The 20,323-nt window shown below is 56.4% G+C and overlaps 1 protein-coding gene across 16 annotated transcripts; it reads left to right on the top strand.

Moving 5' to 3' along the window:
- Nucleotides 1–750: 750 nt before the first annotated feature.
- On the top strand, nt 751–19,906 carry LOC105498623 (discoidin domain receptor tyrosine kinase 1). Of its 16 annotated transcripts, none has more exons than XM_071097353.1 (21): nt 2,731–2,755; nt 2,849–3,005; nt 3,383–3,927; nt 4,320–4,485; nt 8,531–8,657; nt 8,751–8,853; nt 9,046–9,274; nt 10,819–10,966; nt 11,228–11,327; nt 11,820–12,006; nt 12,114–12,360; nt 12,853–12,948; nt 13,057–13,208; nt 14,303–14,468; nt 15,190–15,300; nt 16,378–16,622; nt 16,780–16,907; nt 17,135–17,353; nt 17,831–18,065; nt 18,640–18,789; nt 18,906–19,906. In XM_071097353.1, exons 5-21 carry the CDS (start codon nt 8,573–8,575, stop codon nt 19,044–19,046), a joined length of 2,742 nt encoding a protein of 913 aa, XP_070953454.1. In that variant the 5' UTR covers nt 2,731–2,755; nt 2,849–3,005; nt 3,383–3,927; nt 4,320–4,485; nt 8,531–8,572; the 3' UTR covers nt 19,047–19,906. The 16 variants fall into 16 exon arrangements, with proteins under 16 accessions (XP_011769119.1, XP_070953461.1, XP_011769117.1 ...); XM_071097354.1 differs by lacking the exon at nt 2,731–2,755 and adding an exon at nt 5,411–5,465 and having other exon boundaries at nt 2,775–3,005; XM_071097351.1 differs by lacking the exon at nt 2,731–2,755 and having other exon boundaries at nt 2,775–3,005; nt 3,383–3,563.
- The last annotated feature ends 417 nt before the right edge of the window (nt 19,907–20,323 follow it).

The raw sequence follows: 20,323 nt of genomic DNA, 5'->3' as shown, positions 1-20,323 counted from the left end.
TCCCATGAGTGAAGCCAGAAAGGCAGATTTGGCTGAGACTACTGGTGCGCATCAACACACCCAGCTAATTTTTTGTAGAGATGGGGTTGTGCCATGTTGCCCAAGCTGGTCTTGAACTTCTGGGCTCAAGCGATCTGCCCTCCTTGGCTTCCCAAAGCGCTGGGATTACAGGTGTGAGCCACCGCAACTGGCTCCATTGCCATTGGTATTTAAAAGGTAATGGTTTAGGTTTTGAAATTGGGGCTGTTTGTGAAAACTGAGAGTGCCTTTTGTTCTCAGATATTTCCTATGGCCATTGGTGTAATTGGAGGGAAGCTCTCGCCATATATAATATTTTTGAGGCAGCCAACTAAGAAACCGGGATTCTGGTTCTCTCCAGGTTGCAAAATCCTGCGGGAAGGAAGTGAATTCTCAGTGGCCCAGAAGGAGTCTCTAAAGGACCTCTGCCAGTCAATTCTAATCTCTCTTCTCCCCCTCAAGTCAGCCCCTGCTTTTGCCTCTTTCTCTGCCTCTCCTAGATTCTCCCCCTCTGGAGGGCCTGAGCTGCCGGCCACCACCCCCAACACCGCTTTCTGCTTCCTCTGCCTCTCTTCATCTCTCTTTGTCTGGGGTTTCTTTGTCTGGGGTCTCCCTTTGGTTCTGTTTCACAGTTCTCAGCCTCCCCTCCCTTTCTCCCCAGCCAGGCTGCTCCGTCCCTCTCTGCAGGGGCCTAGAGGCTCGGTGAGGGGAGCGGGACTTGGTTGCCATGGTCACATCGAAGCCAGCCGCAGCTGGCCCGGGCAGCTGCTCCTCCTGGGCCCAGGGCCCTGGACGCTCGGACAAAGCCAGGCGGTGTTGGCAGCCCCAGACCTGAAACCCCAAAGGCCTGAGACTGGGGTGACTGGGACCTAAGAGAATCCTGAGCTGGAGGTGAGAGGGAGGAAGCCAGAAATGAACTGGGAGGGCAGGAGTGGGCGCTGGAGCTGGACCCTCCCCTTGTGGGCAGGGACCAGGCGGTCCTGGCTGGAGGCCGGAGGTGCGGTGGGAGGAGGGGAGCGGCCCAGAACTTGGCAGGGAGGAGGGGAAGGACAGGGAATAGAGTTGGGGGCCATGGTGTGGCAAATGGGCTGAGGAGCTAGGGTGTCCCCCAATGGGGGACCATTGTCCAGAAACAGGTTCGATTCTCTCTTTGGGCCTTGTGTCCCCGTCTGTCCTGCAGGTGCCTCTTCCTTTCTCAGCCTTTTATTCTTCTCATCTCCCTGTGTCCCTTAGCTTCACACTTTGTGCCCCAGTCTCCCTGCTCTTTCCTTCCACTCTCTGTTTCACTCCAGACCCTTCTCTTCCCTTGTCCTTGTTTCTTGTTCCCTTGGTCTGTCTGCCCAGCTCTCAGGCCTCCTCAGTTCCCTGCCTTCCTCTCTTAGGAGTTTGTTCCCAACACTGTTTCCCCACCACGTCCACTTCAGTTCCTTCATCCAGTTCAGACCTTTTCTTCCCAAACTTCAGTCTCCTCCTCTGAGCGCCTGGGGCTTCCCACCTTTTGCTGTGTGGGCCCTGTCTTCATCCTCCTTTTCCTCCCTCCCGTCTCCCCGGCCTTGACCTCAGTCCATCTCGTGTCTCTCTGGGAGTTCCCTCACCATTGTCCCCATCTGACCATCAGCCTCCTCTCCCTCTTCTGGTCCCGTGCCCCCTTCTTCCCCATCCACAGCTGAGCGGTTTCATCTCCCAGAGATATGTCATCTCAATCTCCTCCTTCACTCCCTGGCCTCAGTTTCCAGTTTGTATTCAGTGGCATCAGGTCTGACTCACACCCAAAACCTTGTCCACTCCTTCACCCTGCCCCCTACCCGTCACTTCTCACTCTCCCCAGCTGCTGACCCAGCCTGCTCCCCGAGAGGCAACTGCAGCTCTCAGAAGGCACTGCAGCTAGTGTGTGTGTGGGGGCCCATCTGGTCCGTCCTCTCGCTCACTGGTCGTGCTGGGCTTCCCTCCTGTGGCCAGGTGGTCTGCAGGCCTGAAGCTGCCCTCTCCCCTCTCCTATGTGCCTCTCCTCACATTTTTTCAGCTGTTTCCTGTCCTCTCCTTCCTGGGCAGCAGGCTGCCACTGGCTTGAAGGGGAGGGAAGCCCAGGATGGGAGGGGATGGTAGAAGGTCTTTTGGGGTTCTGGGGGACACAGGGGGCCTCTGGGGTTCGGAGTGATGCAGGAGATGTGGAATGGGCTCTGGGGACCACGGATGGGTAATCAGGCCCCCTTGGTCTTTGGTGCTGCTCTCTGGGCTCCGGGATGGCTGGGATTTCCCTCTCAGGCCCCCGGGAAGCCCAAGTCCCGCATTCCAGCTGGCTCCAGCTCCCCTTCCGTTGTCACTTGACTCCACTGGGCCCCAGCCTTGCATCCCTCCCACTCCTCCAGCCTGGAGCTGGGGCGAGGTGGGCATCACCACTAGGAATTTCTCCTGAGGCAGTGAGAAGAAGGGACAAAGGTTTCAGGACTCTCTAGCTCCTTCTGCTCTCCCCAGTGGACCCCTCTGTCTGGCACTGTCATGCCACTTAGCTGGGGTCAGCGTGGGTCTGCGGTGTGGAATGTCCCACCAGGGTATGACGGGCTGTAGCTTGCCTGGCAGGCCTGTCGGGGCTTTCCCAGAGCACAACTCCTGGAAGGAGGGGCTGCGTGCTGCCAGGTGAGGTGACTTGGGAAGCCTTGGCCCCACCCCCAGGCTGGCCCCACCCCCAGTCCAGTATCTCCTGGGCCTAGATTCCCCAGCTGCTGTCTCCGGAGGGGTAGGTGTTCCGGAGGAATCCCTGGGGGCTTGGTGGGACATGGAGGCTGGAAGAAGCTGCTCTCCGAGTGACCCTGAGGCTGTCTGTTAGCAGGTCCCTCAGCCGTTGGAACGTCCTTGGGCTTCTGAACTAGTGCCCATGTGTGCCTCGGCCTTTCCCAAGGGCCAGCTTCTTCCTGGTAGTGCTTTTGTGTACTTGTCTGGTTGGGACTTCGTGTTTCTTGGGATCGTTGTCTGGGACTGCAAGCAGGGTATGTTTTTATCTACTGTGAGGTTTCTGGGGTGGAGATGTGCAGTGGAGTGAGACCTTCCTGTGACCGTGACATTGTCTAGGTGGTGAGCAGGTGTGGGGGTGTGGAGAGAGGTGAGGGGCTGAGGTAGCGCTGAGGGGGGGAGCAGGAGAAGCACCTCCCACACAAGTTCTGTCCCGCTCCATCCTCTGCCCAGCAGCTCTCTCAGTTGCTTTGCCTACTCATTGTCACTGTGTCATCTTCCCTGGGTCTCTTGGTCCCCTTCCTTTTGACTGTGTGTGATTTTCACTGTGCCTCCATCCTTCTCCTGCTCCTCTTCTTCCTCCTCCCGACCACCCAACTTTGCCCTGGCCTCATTTTTGTCCTCTTCTGGCCAGTGATCAGACCCTCCGGCTCACCAGGGCCAGAGCTGGCTGGACCTGAGGGAGGCTTGTCCTGAGGACTCCTGAGTCCCCCTCGCACTCCGCACCGTTGGGAGCCCAGGGGAATCAGGGCCTGGGCGTCTGGACCCCCGGGTTCCTGAGAAGGCCCTGCAGAGAGAAGAACAGAGAGGAGAAGGTTAGAGAGGAAGGGGTTAGAAGAGAGTGGGCCCGCCCTCAGGGCCTGGGGCCTTCCAGGTTGGGTGGTAGGGGCGGGAGCGCACAGGCTGCGAGAGAGGAGCAAAGGTTGGTGGAGTGAAAAGAGCTGTCTGGGCCTGGCTGGACAGGTGAGCCCTGAGACCTGAGCCCTGCTCCCTTCTCCGGGCTAACTCCGGCAGCTGGGCTGGGCCTAGCCTGTGGGAACCTGCTTCTTCCTCTGTGCCCTGGGGCTGCTCCCCTTCGCCTCTCCCACCAGGAACCGAGCCCAGAAGTAGGAGGGGCGTCTTCCCCTCGTGGGCACTGAGCGGGACTGCAGCCGGCCCCCTGGGGCGCCAGCTTTGGAGGTTCTCGTTTTGGGAAGCGGGGGTGGGCTGCGAGTGGGTGGAGGGGACTGGGCGCGGAGCCGACCGGGGGCAGCGGCGCGGGCGGCTGGGCGGCCTCGGAGCGCCCTGGCGGGCTCGGCGGGCGGGTTACCTGGGGGAGGCCGGGCCGGGCGCGGGCGCACGGGGTGGGCGTGGCGGGCGTAGGGCCTGGAGCGCGGCGCGGGGCGTGGGAGCCACCGGGACTACTGGGTCCGGGAGGGGGAAGGGAGGGCGGCGAGCCCGAACGCGCGGCGAGAAGGCCGAGGGGAGGGAGCAGAGCGAGGAGCGGGAGGAGGAAGGGAGGGAGCCGAGGCGAGGGGGAGGCGGCGCCTGGGCCCGAGCCGCCCCAGTCCTGGCTCCTCTCCCCGGAACAGGCCCCCGACAGCTGCTCGCGGGAGCCGCCTCCCGACACCCGAGCCCCGCCGGCGCCTCCCGCTCCTGGCTCCTGGCTCCCTCCGCCTCCCCCGCCCCTCGCCCTGCCGCCGAAGAGGCCCTGCTCCCGGGTCGGACGCCTGGGTCTGCCGGGAGGAGCGATGAGAGGTAGGGAGAGCGGCGAGCGGACCCCGCTGGCGGAGGCCTGGGGCTCTTGGGGTGGCGGCGCGCGGCGGCGGCTGCCGGGCGAGGGGCGGGGGAGACAGGACGTCCCGGTCCGTGCTTGGTCGTCCAGCTCTTCTAAGCCTCCCTGCCCGCCTCCCCGATGCTCTGGCTTACCATCTGAAAACTGGGGGCGGGCGCTGGGGGGAGGTGAAGCCCTGACCTCCCAGAAAGAGCTTTGAGCCTCCAGCATGGAGGGAAGTCCCCCTTCACTCAGTGTGGAGGTACTGAGCCCCGGGAGGAGATGCTCCTGCGCAGCCCCACTGAGTCAGCTTATCACCGCCTGGAGAGCACGGCCTGCCCTCCACCTGGCCAGTCCCTGCGGCCATCTACTGACTGCTAAGCCTTCGCTCAGCCAACACCCAGTTGGTCAGCCTGGTCACAGTCCAGCAAAAAGAGGGACTGACACTGTAACCCACCAGTGACACCACTCTTCCCGGCTGGATGGTCAGTTGGCTCTGGCATGAGAGAATGTCATTGCCAGTGAGCGCCATCCTCAGGGTCCCACCCCCGACACCTGGCTCCTGACTGAACATTTCTTCCCAGTACTTCCAGCAGCCAGACGCTGGCGCCCAAGCTCGCCGGCTGTTGCTGAGGGCCTGTAGGTGTGTCCAGGACTGAGTGGTGTAGTGGAGACAGGTGAAAGGAGAGTGGAAAGGCAGGGAAAGGCTGTTGTCCTTATTGCCACTCTTCCCACCCAGCGCCCACCTGTTCTCTGCCCCCTCGACATCCCTCTGGCTTGCTCACCTGTGTGTGTTAGAGGCTGGGCCCCAGTTCTCTGGGGATCCTGTACCCAAGGGCCTGGGCGTGTGTGTCTCATGCTGTCTTCTGGTCACAGGAGCATGTGGTGTCTGTCATTTCATGTTCACAGGTGTCTGAAGTGGCTATTCATTGAGCGATGGGGCTGGACTTGAAGGAATGCCCAGGTGTGGACGGGTTGATGTGTGCATGAGCCTCTGTGTTTGCTGTCTCAGAAACTCTGTGACGGTTGTCAGAGACATTGAGAGGGGGGTGTGTGCATGCCACATTTAGCCTCGCTGTTTACAGCCAGTTCAGTAAGTTTCTGTGTCTCACTGTGTGTGTGTGTGTGTGTGTGTGTGTGTGTGTGTGTGTGTACAGAGCTGTGTGGGTGTTGTCTGAGTGGGACATGGGGGGTTGGGAGAGGAGTGTGAAAGACTTGAGGCAGGGTGGCCTGGGCCCTGGTTTGTCTTTGGTTGTAATGGGGCGGGAGGCGGTGGGATTCGGGAAGGTCTTCTGGGCCTGTCCTCTCTTGCCCTCTGTGTCTCTGACTATGGGCTGAAGACCCAGTGGAGAGAGATGAGGTGACTGGGGGTGTTGGAGAACGGAGAGCCCAGATGGCTCTGTGCTTCTCTGTGCTCCTCTGCTTGGCTCTGTGCCCCGTGTTTCTGAGCCTGCTCTATTTACCTCTTGCATTGTGGCTCTCGATCTGTCTCTGCCTGCCTCCTATCCTCTGCCTGCCTTTGTGTCTCTGCCCCGGGCTCCTCTCGGCTCTGTGTGGCTCGGATGACTCATCTGGGATAGGCATGAAGGTTACTCAGGGGAACAAGAGCCCCGCTGTTCCAGAGAGAGGTGGGGGTGGAGAGTGGCACCCAGGAATTCTGAGCCAGTCTCCTGGGACGCTGGCCGCCTGCTCCCTAGCGCTGGACCCTAAGGGACCAGGCGTGATGCCTTCTGGTTCTAGCCTCTCCTTGATAACTGAGTGCCCCCCACAACTCAGTCATCCCCCTCAGCTGCTGCTTCAGAGCTCTGGGGTCTCAGCTGCCTCTTACATTCCTGCCCTAGTGCATTGTGGGAGCAGCTGAAGGAGGACAAAGGGATGGGGGAGTATCCCCCACTCCTCCTACCTCCTGGGGTGACCTGCCTTCCTTGTCTTTAGACCCGCCCTCATCTCCAAGGCAACTCAGCCTTTCCTCATTCCCTCAGAGGCAGCCACCTTCTGGAAGTGGGAACTGGGGGGACTGGATGTCTGGGTCTCAGGAAGGCAGAGCAGGGATAACTGGGCCCAAGATCCCCTGAACCTGATAAGAGGTGGCAGTCGAGGCCCTCAGGACTCTAGGGCCTGGAGACTTCACTGTGGGGCTCTGGGACCAGTACAGGTTAGGACAGCTTTTCCTGCAGCAGGGGAGGGGAGAGTAGTTATTTGGGTTTGTAAGGAGATGCCATTTAGAATTGTTTTATGTGGGGTAAGCTTCCTGGACCTGAGGAACAGAGTAGGGATTTTGAAACTTTAATGGGCACAGATCACCTGGGAATTGTGTTAAAATGCAGATTCTGATTCAGCAGGTCAAGGGTGAGCCTGAGATTCTGATTTCTGCCATGCTTCCAGGTATTGCTGATGGTCCAGGGACCACCCTGGGCCTAGAGGGCTCTAGGGGACAGTAAGACTGGAAGGTGCTGGGGTCCCCCCTGCCCTTGTCTTAGAAGTCTAGACTCCTATGTGGGAGGGCAGCAGGGTCAACTGGTCCAGGCTTATCTGATGTTTAATTCTATCATATCCTCAACAAGGAATTGCCCAACCTTTTCTGGGACATTTATTTTTTAAAATTCAAAATGAATTTCATATTCTTTTACATATCATATGGTTTTACATAAATGCATTTATGTTATAGGATTTAGAAAAATAGTACAATCAACCTGTCTTTTTTTATTTGCTTTTCTTTTGCCCCATTCATGTTAACTCGTGTTATATTATATTCTATTGTTATATTCTATTATATATTCTTTACCTGTAGACATACACACAGATATATATACAAACATGGGTGCTTGTTCTGTTTTCAAAAGGTGGGATAATTTTTTATACTTCTGTAGGTTGCTTTTCATATTCAACAGATACACAAGGAAATTACACTAAGTTAGGAATTTATTGCCTCTTTGTTACTTTTCATAGCTGCAGAGTAGTCCATAAACCTTATTATTATTATTTTTTAATTCCAGCCTGTCCCCTGTGAGCATTCACATATCTTACAGATTTATGTCTCACAAAAGGTGCCATAATAAACATCTTTGAGCATCTTCTTTTTTTTCTTTTTTCTTTTTCATTTTTTTTTTTAAAAGAGATGGGGTCTCGCTATGTTGACCAGGCTGGTCTCTAACTCCTGGCCTCAAGTGATCCTCCCATCTCAACCTCCCGAAGTGCTGGGGTTACAGGCATGAGCCACCAGACCCAGCCCTGCACATATGTTCTTTCTTCCTGGTGCTTCTGTCTTCCCATTTGGGTAGATCGTTAGGAGAGGGAATGCTGGGTCGAAGAGGACGTGCTTTTTAAATTATAATAGACATTGCTAGATCCCTTTCCTAATAGAGGATAACACTACATTTCTGCCATTGAGCATGGTGCCTCCCTTTTCTTCACCCTCCACCACTTTTATATGTTACAGCCTTAAAAAAATATCTAGTCAATCTGCGTGGTATTTCCCTGAGGCTAGTGAATTTGACCATAAAAAAATGTTGGCAATTTGGCTTTGCTTTTCTGTGAAATGACTATTCAAATTCTTTGGTTGTTTCTTTATTGGGTTACTTATATATTTTTTCTTGTCAGTTCCTAAGGGGCCTTAGTTTACTGTAGTTATTAAACCTTTTCCTGTTGTGTGTGTTATAACATTTTTTGCACACTTGTTTGTTCTAAGCCATTGTCTATGGGGGTATTTTGCCCATTCTTGATTGCAGAAATGGGGCTTCAGGAAGTTAACTGATCTCTGCCCCAGTTTCTTCATGTGTTAAATATGGATAGTAATAGTATCTACCTTATGAAGTGACTGTGAAGATAAAATTATGGATTCTGTTTAAGGGTTTAGGCCAGTGTCTGGCACAGGGGAAGCATTCTAAAAATACAGCTGATGCTGTTAAACAATGACTGTTGTTGTTGTTTTACTGTTATTATCCCCAAAGCGGCCCATTCTGTCTGTTGCTGTCAGCTATGACTCAGTCCCCTGATTAACTTACCCACCACCCATTTTATCCCCTGCAGAGATGCTGCCCCTACCCCCTTAGGCCCGAGGGATCAGGAGCTATGGGGCCAGGGGCCCTCTCGTCTTTACTGCTGCTGCTCTTGGTGGCAAGTGGAGATGCTGACATGAAGGGACATTTTGATCCTGGTGAGGAGACTGAATCATGGGTCCCTGAGGGCCAAGGCTTGGGAGGTAGAGATCTGGGGGCCTTGACCTGTTACATGCCTGCTTTTTACTCAGCCAAGTGCCGCTATGCCCTGGGCATGCAGGACCGGACCATCCCAGACAGTGACATCTCTGCTTCCAGCTCCTGGTCAGACTCCACTGCCGCCCGCCACAGCAGGTACTTGGCACACCTGATACACCTGCAGCTGCCCCGAGGGGAGCCCCTGGGACCTCTACTTCCCCTCCAACCCCTCTGCCCATGCCAGTGAAAGCCCTGCAGTCTGAGGGGCGAATGAAGTGGGGTTTAAGTACTGGAGATAGAGGCAGACCTGGGGCCAGATGTTCTCTGTGCCCCTCTTCACCCTCTCAGGTTGGAGAGCAGTGACGGGGATGGGGCCTGGTGCCCCGCAGGGTCGGTGTTTCCCAAGGAGGAGGAGTACTTGCAGGTGGATCTACAACGGCTGCACCTGGTGGCTCTGGTGGGCACCCAGGGACGGCATGCTGGGGGCCTGGGCAAGGAGTTCTCCCGGAGCTACCGGCTGCGTTACTCCCGGGACGGTCGCCGCTGGATGGACTGGAAGGACCGCTGGGGTCAGGAGGTGAGGCTGGCAGAGGCAGCACCCAGAGGAGGTTGATTTTCCTCACTTCCAGCTGTACTGTAAACACCACTTATACACTGACGACCCTCCAGTTTATATAATCGCCAGCCCAAGCCTCTCAGCTGAGCTCCAAACAGTATTGCAAACCTGGCTACCTTTTGGACTTCTTCACCTAGATGTCTTTTTTTTTTTTTTTTTTTTAAACAGATGGGGTCTTGCTATGTTGCCCAGGCTGGTCTTGAACTCCTGGGCTCAGTGATCTTCCCACCTTAGCCTCCCAAAGTGCTGGGATTACAAGCATTGTAGTCAGCCACCTAGATGTCTAATAGGCATCTCAAACGTACCTTTAATTTCCCAAGCTGAATTTGATTCCCATTCCTAACCTAAACCTGCTCCTCCCCTGGCATTCTCCAGCTCAGGAAGTGGTATCACCATTGCCTGGTTGCCTAGGCTATAAGCTAAGATGATATCCTTGATTCCTCTTTTTCTCTCACCTCCTTCCAAAGCATCAGCAGCCCAGTCCGTTCTACCTCCATAGTGTTCCTGAGTCCAGTCACTCCTCACCACTCTACCTCTACTGCCCTAGGCCACCCGCCCACCATCTCCAGCTTAGATGAGTGCAGTAGATGCCAAATCGGTCTCCCTGCTTCTGCCCTTTTCTGCCTGGAGCCAGATTTCCACCTGGGGGGCTGCATCAAGTGGACCTTAAAGCATGTAAATCAGATACGTCACACCTAGCCGACACCCCTGTGCTGGCTTTCCACTCTGCCAGAACAAAAGCTGAGCCCCTAGCTGGTGCGGGATGCTCAGCCTGACCTGGCTCCTGCCTGCATCACTGGCTCCTTGCGCCTCCTTGGCCACACTGCCGTTCTCGTTGTTGCTGGAACAAGCCAGGGCTCGTTCCCACAGCTTCCGGACGTTTTCTCTGTGCCTGCAAAGCTCCTCCCGCAAATAACCACAGGCTCTCCCTCACCCCATTTGGTTCTCCGCCAGGTGTCACCTCCTCAGAGAGCCTTTTCTGGCCACCCACTGCACTGCTCTGTCCATACACCCTGCCTCTTGTTCTTCGCAGCTGTTTCCCTTGCTGGGATTTCAGTCCTGCAAGGGCGGGGAGTGACGTTCACCACTGAGAACGTGCCTGGCACAGAGCGGGCACTCACCCACCTTCTGCTGAATAAACAGAGGGAATGGGCTGAAATGAAGGGGAAGCTGAGGCAGGGGTGCAGGGCTGTGAGGACTGGGGAGAATCTGGGCACAATGGGAGGATAGGCTGGGAGACAAATGGATGGAGCCAGACAAGGAGAAGAGGGCAGCTGAGCCTGGAGTCTGAGGACAGAACATCAGAGCTGCAAGAGGGCCAGAGGTCTCAGCTGCAGATCTTCATTTCACCCATGCCTGGCTGCGCCCCACAGTGCTGTGTGCTCGGTGCCACCCCTCACGGGTCTCTAAGTGGCCACTGTGGGCTGGGCCAGGGAGCAGCTGGTGGCTGGAAAGTAAGATCTGACCTGGACCCCTTCCCACACACCCCGTTTCCTGGCCCACAGGTGATCTCAGGCAATGAGGACCCTGAGGGAGTAGTGCTGAAGGACCTTGGGCCCCCCATGGTTGCCCGACTGGTTCGCTTCTACCCCCGGGCCGACCGGGTCATGAGCGTCTGTCTGCGGGTGGAGCTCTATGGCTGCCTCTGGAGGGGTGAGTGGCCCAGCTCCCTGGAAATCTGTTTCCTGAGCAGGGGAGTGCAGGGTGGGGAGTGTGGAGAATGGGCATCCAGGATTCCCTTTCTCCTGCTGGGAAACTGTCACTCTGAGGAGGGGGCTAGCTGGCATTGTCTCCTCCATGCCAATGTGCCAGTGGAGAGATATGAGAAGGGACCTGAAACCTGCCCAGGCCTGATGCAGGGATGGGGGATGGAGCCTTCGTGCCTCTGATCCCCATCCTCTCACCCTGCCCCAGATGGACTCCTGTCTTACACCGCCCCTGTGGGGCAGACAATGTACTTATCTGAGGCTGTGTACCTCAACGACTCCACCTATGATGGACATACCATGGGCGGGTAAGAAAGACCCCTGCAGGACGTGGAGTTTGGGGTGGGAGGGAGGACTGTGTGTGTGTGTAGGGGGATGGTGAGTAGGGTGGGGAATGAGACGGAAGAATTGAGAAGAGGGACAGGTTAGGTGGGGCCTCAGAGGGTGGGACTCGGGTGGCCACTGGCCCATGTGACACTGTAGAAAAAAGGCACCTCTTTGCTAACACACATTGTTGGAAATTGCTGCAATAAATATGCACATCACAGATTGAAATGGTGCCCCTTAGAGGTGGTGGTGTGCTGGATGTGACCTGCAAAGTACCTGTGATACAGCTGGGGTGGGGGTGGAGAGAAGAGCAGAGCCAGCTGCATGAGTGTGGGGTGGGGTGGGGTGGGAATGGGACTAGTGGACGGGAGCCAGGCTTGCCAGGCCACTGTGCCGGGGGGTGACGGGGCAGAGTGCCCGGATATTAAGACCCTCTTCCCTTCCAACTTCCTCTTCCTTGGTCCCTTCTCCAGATTGCAGTATGGGGGTCTGGGCCAGCTGGCAGATGGCGTGGTGGGGCTGGATGACTTTAGGAAGAGTCAGGAGCTACGGGTCTGGCCAGGCTATGACTATGTGGGATGGAGCAACCACAGCTTCTCCAGTGGCTACGTGGAGATGGAGTTTGAGTTTGACCGGCTGAGGGCCTTCCAGGCCATGCAGGTGAGTGAGTCCGGCTCTCGAGGAGGGCTCTGAAGCCATGGGTGGTGCCGTTGGGGTGCTCCCAGCACTCCTAGCCTTGACCTTGTGCCCTCTTCCCTTCCCCCCAGGTCCACTGTAACAACATGCACACGCTGGGAGCCCGTCTGCCTGGCGGGGTGGAATGTCGCTTCCGGCGTGGCCCTGCCATGGCCTGGGAGGGGGAGCCTATGCGCCACAACCTGGGGGGCAACCTGGGGGACCCCAGAGCCCGGGCTGTCTCAGTGCCCCTTGGTGGCCGTGTGGCTCGCTTTCTGCAGTGCCGCTTCCTCTTTGCGGGGCCCTGGTTACTCTTCAGCGAAATCTCCTTCATCTCTGGTAAGTCCCTGAAATTGACAACTGATTTCATTCCTAACCCTGCAGTGTCCCCAAAATATTCATTCCTTGTATCATATCCACCCATCACCCACTGAAACTTCTCAATTAGGGGTACCCCAAATAGCTTGAGCCCCTTTCTGCCTCCTTTTCTCTGCGTATCCATCTTTCCTTTGTAAGCCCCTCGCCCATGACTGTTATTGAGCTAGTATGACAGTATTGGTTGTTAAAATATTGAAATACTTCTGTATTAGTTGAGAAATACCCTCTAAGCCTCCAGATAACTGTCCTTCGCTTCCCCACAGTCCAGCAACTATAGGGTTAACACCCACCACAGCTGGGGACTTCCAGGACCCTGCTCCCCCAACCCCCACTGGTCAGTGGTTGTCTATTGAGAATCACCCATGCTTCTGCTCCTTTGCACAGCAATCCACTGCCTCCCTTGGGTCTCCTCCTCATTTACCTCCCTCCTTCCTTTTTGTTCCTTCTCCCCAGATGTGGTGAACAATTCCTCTCCGGCACTGGGAGGCACCTTCCCACCAGCCCCCTGGTGGCCGCCTGGCCCACCTCCCACCAACTTCAGCAGCTTGGGTGAGCAGCCTTGGGTGGGCGTGTGGACCCTCTGCACCCTTCTCCCTGGGCCTCCCCCTCGGCTAGGGTGGGACCCTCCTGTGGTGCTGACCCTGCTGCCTCCGCCAGAGCTGGAGCCCAGGGGCCAGCAGCCCGTGGCCAAGGCCGAGGGGAGCCCGACCGCAATCCTCATCGGCTGCCTGGTGGCCATCATCCTGCTCCTGCTGCTCATCATTGCCCTCATGCTCTGGCGGCTGCACTGGCGCAGGCTCCTCAGCAAGGTGGGCACAGCTGCGGCCTGTGGAGTGGTGGGGGGAGGCTAGGCCCCAGCACGAGCCAGGGTCCAATGGGGCCTGCAGGGCACAGCCCACTAGCATTCCAAGAGGAGGGCTTAGTAAAGAGACCACTTACACCATGTCAAGGAGGGGATGGGGCTCACAAGGAGGGCTGCTTCCGAGTCCTGGGTCTGCTCAGTGGAGAGGAGGCGGCAAATACCATGACCCAGAGGAGAGAGTCTGTGGAGAGGGTGCCTTGACAGGGGCAGTAGACTTTGGTCCTGGGATGCAGCTGGCCCGTGCCTACCCATCAGGGAGGGCCTGGGAGAATAGATGCCCTGACTTCACTTTCTGCCCCAAATTCCTGCCGGGCTCCTCTCTGGCCAGCCCAAACGAGGCCTGTTGGTGCAGTCTACACTGGTCAGCCTTGGGGCAGAAGCAGGGTGGAGACAGGCGGAGAGTGGGGCTGGAGGGGCAAAGGGAAGATGTCTGGCACACCCCAGGCCATGTCTTCCAGTTGGAGTCCAATGGCAGGAATATACATTAAGGTTGATGGCTGGACACGGTTGCTCACGCCTGTAATCCTAGCACTTTGGGAGGCCGAGGCAGGAGGATCACCTGCGGTCAAGAGCTCGAGACCAGCCTGGCCAACATGGTGAAATCCCCCATTTCTACTAGAATACAAAATTAGCCAGGCATGGTGGCTCATGCCTGTAATCCCAGTTACTCGGGACGCTGAGGCATGAATCTCTTGAACCCGGGAGGTGAAGGTTGCAGTAAGCTGAGATCGCGCCATTTCACTTCAGCCTGGGCGACGAGCAAAATTCCATCTCCAAAAACAAACAAACAAACAAACAAACAAAAAAAGGTTGATAGTTATGGACTGGGCAGATGAGGGTTGGAATCTCATTGTGGGACAGGGAAGTTACCTCCATGCTCTTGAGCTTCAGTTTCTCTACTTGTTAAAGATGGTGCTGATAGTATCTACAGCTGTAGGGCTCTTGTGAGGGCTGAGGGAGGCAACGCAGGGATGGACACAGCAGAGGGCCAGGCTGTGTGTGCTGAGCAACACGGGTGACGCCTCCCATCCCCATGACAAGGCTGAACGGAGGGTGTTGGAAGAGGAGCTGACGGTTCACCTCTCTGTTCCTGGGGACACTATCCTCATCAACAACCGCCCAGGTCCTAGAGAGCCACCCCCCTACCAGGAGCCCCGGCCTCGTGGGAATCCGCCCCACTCCGCTCCCTGTGTCCCCAATGGCTCTGGTAAGACTCGCCTTGTTCCAGTCGCACCTCTGTCCTCTCTGCTGTTTTCTTACTGTAACCCTTTCCCATTCTCTTTTTTCCCTGTCTTCCCCAGTTTCCACTTGTTTTCTTCTTTCCGTGCCCCTGGTTACTGCCTATATCACTCTTTGTCCCTATCATGTAGTGTCTCTCAAGAGTTCCGCATGTATTACCCACAGTCCCCCGTGTTCCTATCCCGTCTGTGTCCCACAGACATCTCTCTTTGTTGTACCCTCTCATTGTGTCTCCCTGGCCCCTCTGCTTTGTATTAGACTCACCATGTTTGTTCCTTCTATCCATCCATCTTCCATCACCCATCCTTCCTTCCATAGCCATACACCCTTGCATCCATCCATCAATCCTCCATCATCTATCCTTCTGTCTATATTCATAAATCTATTCATCCATCCATCCACCCATATCCATCATCCATCTATATTCATACATCCATCTATCCATCTATTATCCATCCCTCCAACAAAGCATCTGTTTACCATCCATCCATCTATTCATATATCCCATCTGTCCATCCATTCATTATCCAGCCAGCCATCCGTCACTCTGCAGATCCTTGTTTTATCCTGTCTGTCTCTTAATGCAGTCATCCCATCAGCCCTGGTCTTGCCCTATTCAAGGTCTCCCTGTCTGTCTAGCCTTGAGTCTCATCCCTTCCCCGTGTTTCCCCTCCTCCTTCTCCCGACAGCGTTGCTGCTCTCCAATCCAGCCTACCGCCTCCTTCTGGCCACTTACGCCCGTCCCCCTAGAGGCCCGGGCCCCCCCACACCCACCTGGGCCAAACCCACCAACACCCAGGGTAAGCCCCTCTGCCCCTGGGCTCCGCCAGGCTCCCCATACCTCTACTGGGGCAGGGAAAAGCCCTCACACCTTGCACTTCCTCCTCTGCCCACTATGGCCTCTTCTGCTCTCCTGAGCTCCCAAGGAGGAAGCTCTTGTGACCTTAGCTCATCTCTGCTGCTGCTTGCTCTTTTTAAAGCCCCCCCACCTTGAGCTGAAGAGTAGAAAGCTTACTGGTCCCCAGCTCTTCCTCCTCCTCTTCCACACCGTTAGACAGGAGGTTGCCATGGTGGCCCCAGACTATTGTAACTCCTCCTTTATTCTCTGCTCTCTCTAGAGCTGTGAGGAGGAGGGCTCTCACCCTGGCGCTTGCCCTCTCCCCCACATGTGTCCTCTCTCTGCAGTCCCAGAGGTGAAGGCTCACGCCCTGACCCTTTCCATCTGGCCCTCCTGTCCTCGGTGTTGCCTTCTCATTGTGGCCCCTTCCCCAGGGCTAAGAGGGGACAGCTCTGCTTCCTCTCTTGTCTGTAGACAGCTTGTGTTGGGACTGTGAGCAGCTGTTATCCTCCCTCCTCTCTGTGTGCCTGTCTCTGCTTGTCATTGAGCTTGGTGTGTTGGGTTGAAAGGGCTGGGAGGGCTTGGCCCCAGGAGGAGCCAGGCAGTAGCCATGGGAGAGCAGCTAAGTGAAGGGGAGGGAGCTGTGGTGAATGGGACAAGGGTTTGGAAGGTGGAGGGTGCCTGGATGCTGGGACTATCCTGAGGTGGGAGAATTCCTGGGGAAAAATTCTTCCAGCCAAGATTTATCTCATGGTCTCTTGAGAGACCCTAGGGAGGCCCTAAAGAATAAGACTTTATGACAGTTTTGCTCAACCATATTCATTGCCTTGAAAACCTCTGGAATAGCTAACTCTCATCCCATGCCAGTGTCTTCCTGGTTTGAGGTCGGTGCATGGAATACTGGGAAGATACAGCATAGACCCAGTTTCTCACTCGACTGGGAGACACGGGGCCCTCCGGGAGGCTGAGCTGTGGGGAACTATAGCTCTCGGGCTGTTCCTGATGCCTCGTCCTGTCTTCTTTCCCCTCACCCCTGCAGCCTACAGTGGGGACTATATGGAGCCTGAGAAGCCAGGCGCCCCGCTTCTGCCCCCACCTCCCCAGAACAGCGTCCCCCATTATGCCGAGGCTGACATTGTTACCCTGCAGGGCGTCACCGGGGGCAACACCTATGCTGTGCCTGCACTGCCCCCAGGGGCAGTCGGGGATGGGCCCCCCAGAGTGGATTTCCCTCGATCGAGGCTCCGCTTCAAAGAGAAGCTTGGCGAGGGCCAGTTTGGGGAGGTAAGGAGGGTGCCTACCCAGCCATCAGTAGTGTCTGGCCTATTGGGTGCTCTGATGCCATGCCTGCACATTCCCCTGGCCAGGAACCTTAGTCATTTGTGACCATGTTAATCCGTTTGACCCTGTGATCGCCTAGCAAATGAACTTCTTTCTCCAGGTGCACCTGTGTGAGGTCGACAGCCCTCAAGATCTGGTCAGTCTTGACTGCCCCCTTAATATGCGTAAGGGACACCCCTTGCTGGTAGCTGTCAAGATCTTACGGCCAGATGCCACCAAGAATGCCAGGTGAGGACCAAGGATGGCATCTGGAAGAAGGGACGGGAGGCCATGAAGAGTGGGGAGCCACCTGGAGAGAACAATGGCAGAGCTCAACAGAGGGGTGGCGTTTCTGGGAGGGGATTTGCATGTACGCTGGGGGTGGGGACGCCTGGTCCACCTGAGGAAGGAGGTGGGCGGGGGAAGGTGCAGGCCGCCCACTCGGCATTCCTCTTCACCTTCTCCTTGTTCTCCAGGAATGATTTCCTGAAAGAGGTGAAGATCATGTCGAGGCTCAAGGACCCAAACATCATCCGGCTGCTGGGCGTGTGTGTGCAGGACGACCCCCTCTGCATGATTACTGACTACATGGAGAACGGCGACCTCAACCAGTTCCTCAGTGCCCACCAGCTGGAGGACAAGGCAGCTGAGGGGGCCCCTGGGGATGGGCAGGCTGCGCAGGGGCCCACCATCAGGTACCTGCTTACCCAGGCTGGGCCTTGCTGAGAATTCCCCAAGGGGGTCTCTTCCTCTCCCCTTGCTTCAGCCTCGAGGAAAAGAGGGGAGCATGGGGGTAGGAAGGCAGGGAGAGGTTCCAGGAGGGCCTGGAATAAGGAACGTGTGACAAGTTAACCCAGGAACATGGACAGAAAGGCTGGAGGTGACTACGCAAGAGTGGTGAAGGGACTTGGGCCCTGCCATGATGTCCCTTCTGCTTTCTGTCACCCTCACTCCCCTCTGAGTCCAGATTGGGGAGCACAATGGAAGAAGAGCCCCCTAGGGTTGGCTAGGCCTGGAAGATTGAGACGGAAGTGACCCTTGGCCTCACATGGGCATGCCACCTCCACATGGGGAACCGGAGTGACCGGGCCCGGGGAGTGGGCGCTCTCTCCTCTCCTGGATGGGAATCTGCGAAGCTGCCCCCAGTGACCTTCTGTTGGTTCCCTTCTCAGCTACCCAATGCTGTTGCATGTGGCAGCCCAGATCGCCTCCGGCATGCGCTATTTGGCCACACTCAACTTTGTACATCGCGACCTGGCCACGCGGAACTGCCTAGTTGGGGAAAATTTCACCATCAAAATCGCAGACTTTGGCATGAGCCGGAACCTCTATGCTGGGGACTATTACCGTGTGCAGGGCCGGGCAGTGCTGCCCATCCGCTGGATGGCCTGGGAGTGCATCCTCATGGTGAGCAGCCCGAGGACAGCCAGGTTGGGGCAGGGCAGGTGGGAGAACACTGGCCGCCACTCGCAGCCCTGGTCTCCATCAGTCACGCACTTTCTCTGGGTTGCATTTTACAGAATCTCATCTGTAAAATGAGGTTCTCCTAGCCCAAGGGACTGGGGAAAGCAGGAGCTGCAGTGTGATGGGCAAGAGTCCAGGAGCCAAGAGTGGGTACTGGGGTTGGAGACAGGGTGGCAGAGAGCTCAAGAGACAAGGTAGGGGGAGGAAGCTGGAGACAGAAGGGGGTGCGTAGGGAGACTGAGGGTCAGGACCAGAAAGTGGGGGTGGATAGAGAGGAAGGAGTAGCAGAAGGAAGAGGTGGGCCAGGGCCCTGGAGAGAAGACCAGAGCATGGAGAGGAAAGGCAGAACCCGAGGGAGAGGAGTTGAAAAAGGTGGCCAGCGGAGCAGAGTGGAGAGCCTGGCGTTGGGAGGGATCAGGCCTGAGTGGAGCCCAGAGTGGATCTGGGGCTTCCGACAGGAAGGGAGGAGGGTCTATGTTGCCTGATGTCTGTTTTTGCTGCCTTCTCTGCATCCCAGGGGAAGTTCACGACTGCGAGTGATGTGTGGGCCTTTGGCGTGACCCTGTGGGAGGTGCTGATGCTCTGCAGGGCCCAGCCCTTTGGGCAGCTCACCGACGAGCAGGTCATCGAGAACGCGGGGGAGTTCTTCCGGGACCAGGGCCGGCAGGTCAGAGTGGAGGGGAAGGAAGATGGGTCCAAGGTGGGGGACAGAAGGGGCAGTTGTCATCTTGGAGACTAAAGAATATTTGTCCCCTGCCTCTCATCCACACTGCCACAATGCAGGTGTACCTGTCCCGGCCGCCTGCCTGCCCTCAGGGCCTATATGAGCTGATGCTTCGGTGCTGGAGCCGGGAGTCTGAGCAGCGACCACCCTTTTCCCAGCTGCATCGGTTCCTGGCAGAGGATGCACTCAACACGGTGTGAATCACACATCCAGCTGCCCCTCCCTCAGGGAGCGATCCAGGGGAAGCCAGTGACACTAAAACAAGAGGACCCAATGGCACCTCTGCCCTTCCCCTCCCGACAGCCCATCACCTCTAATAGAGGCAGTGAGACTGCAGGTGGGCTGGGCCCACCTAGGGAGCTGATGCCCCTTCTCCCCTTCCTGGACACGCTCTCATGTCCCCTTCCTGTTCTTCCTTCCCAGAAGCCCCTGTCACCCACCCAGCTGGCCCTGTGGATGGGATCCTCTCCAACCTCCTCTAGCCCTCCCTTGGGGAAGGGTGGGGGGAAATATAGGATAGACACTGGACATGGCCCATTGGAGCACCTGGGCCCCACTGGACAACACTGATTCCTGGAGAGGTGGCTGCGCCCCCAGCTTCTCTCTCCCTGTCACACACTGGACCCCACTGGCTGAGAATCTGGGGGTGAAGAGGACAAGAAGGAGAGGAAAATGTTCCCTTATGCCTGCTCCGGGACTTGTTCTCAGCTTGGGCTTCTTCCACCTCCATCACCTGAAACACTGGACCTGGGGGTAGCCCCGCCCCAGCCCTCAGTCACCCCCACTTCCCACCTGCAGTCTTGTAGCTAGAACTTCTCTAAGCCTGTACGTTTCTGTGGAGTAAATATTGGGATTAGTGGGAAAGAGGGAGCAACAGCCCGTAGCCTTGGGGTTGGACATCTCTAGTGTAGCTGCCACATTGATTTTTCTATAATCACTTGGGGTTTGTACATTTTTGGGGGGAGAGACACAGATTTTTACACTAATATATGGACCTAGCTTGAGGCAATTTTAATCCCCTGCACTAGGCAGGTAATAATAAAGGTTGAGTTTTCCACAACTGTGTGAGTGGGTTCCTTGGTAACTGCCTCCTGCACCTCCCTCTGAACCCACTTCCCATCTTCCTTTTTTCCTCCCTCTCCCCATTCCATTTCCCATCACCTATTTTGCCCAGCATTGTGTTCTGTTTCTGCATAATCCAGGCCTTTGCCTGTGGGACCTCAGGTGATGCATGAATGTCTGAGTACATGAACCTTCTCAACTCATAGGGGTGCTCTGCTGGAGGCCTGGAGGGAATGCAGTCAGGCCAGGGGTGCTGAACCTTTTTTGTGCCATAAACCCATTTGGCAGTGTGTAGCGGTCTGCTGAGTACTCCTCAGAATTAGGTTTTAAAACCTATAAAATGGGCCAGGTGCAGTGGCTCACCCTTGTAATCCCAGCACTTTGGGAGGCTGAGGTGGGTAGATCAGTTGAGTCC

This window comes from Macaca nemestrina, chromosome 5, assembly GCF_043159975.1.
Source record: "Macaca nemestrina isolate mMacNem1 chromosome 5, mMacNem.hap1, whole genome shotgun sequence".
NCBI classification, from domain to species: Eukaryota; Metazoa; Chordata; class Mammalia; order Primates; family Cercopithecidae; genus Macaca; species Macaca nemestrina.
Note: the sequence above shows the minus strand (reverse complement) of the source record. Positions and strands in the feature narration are given on the sequence as shown.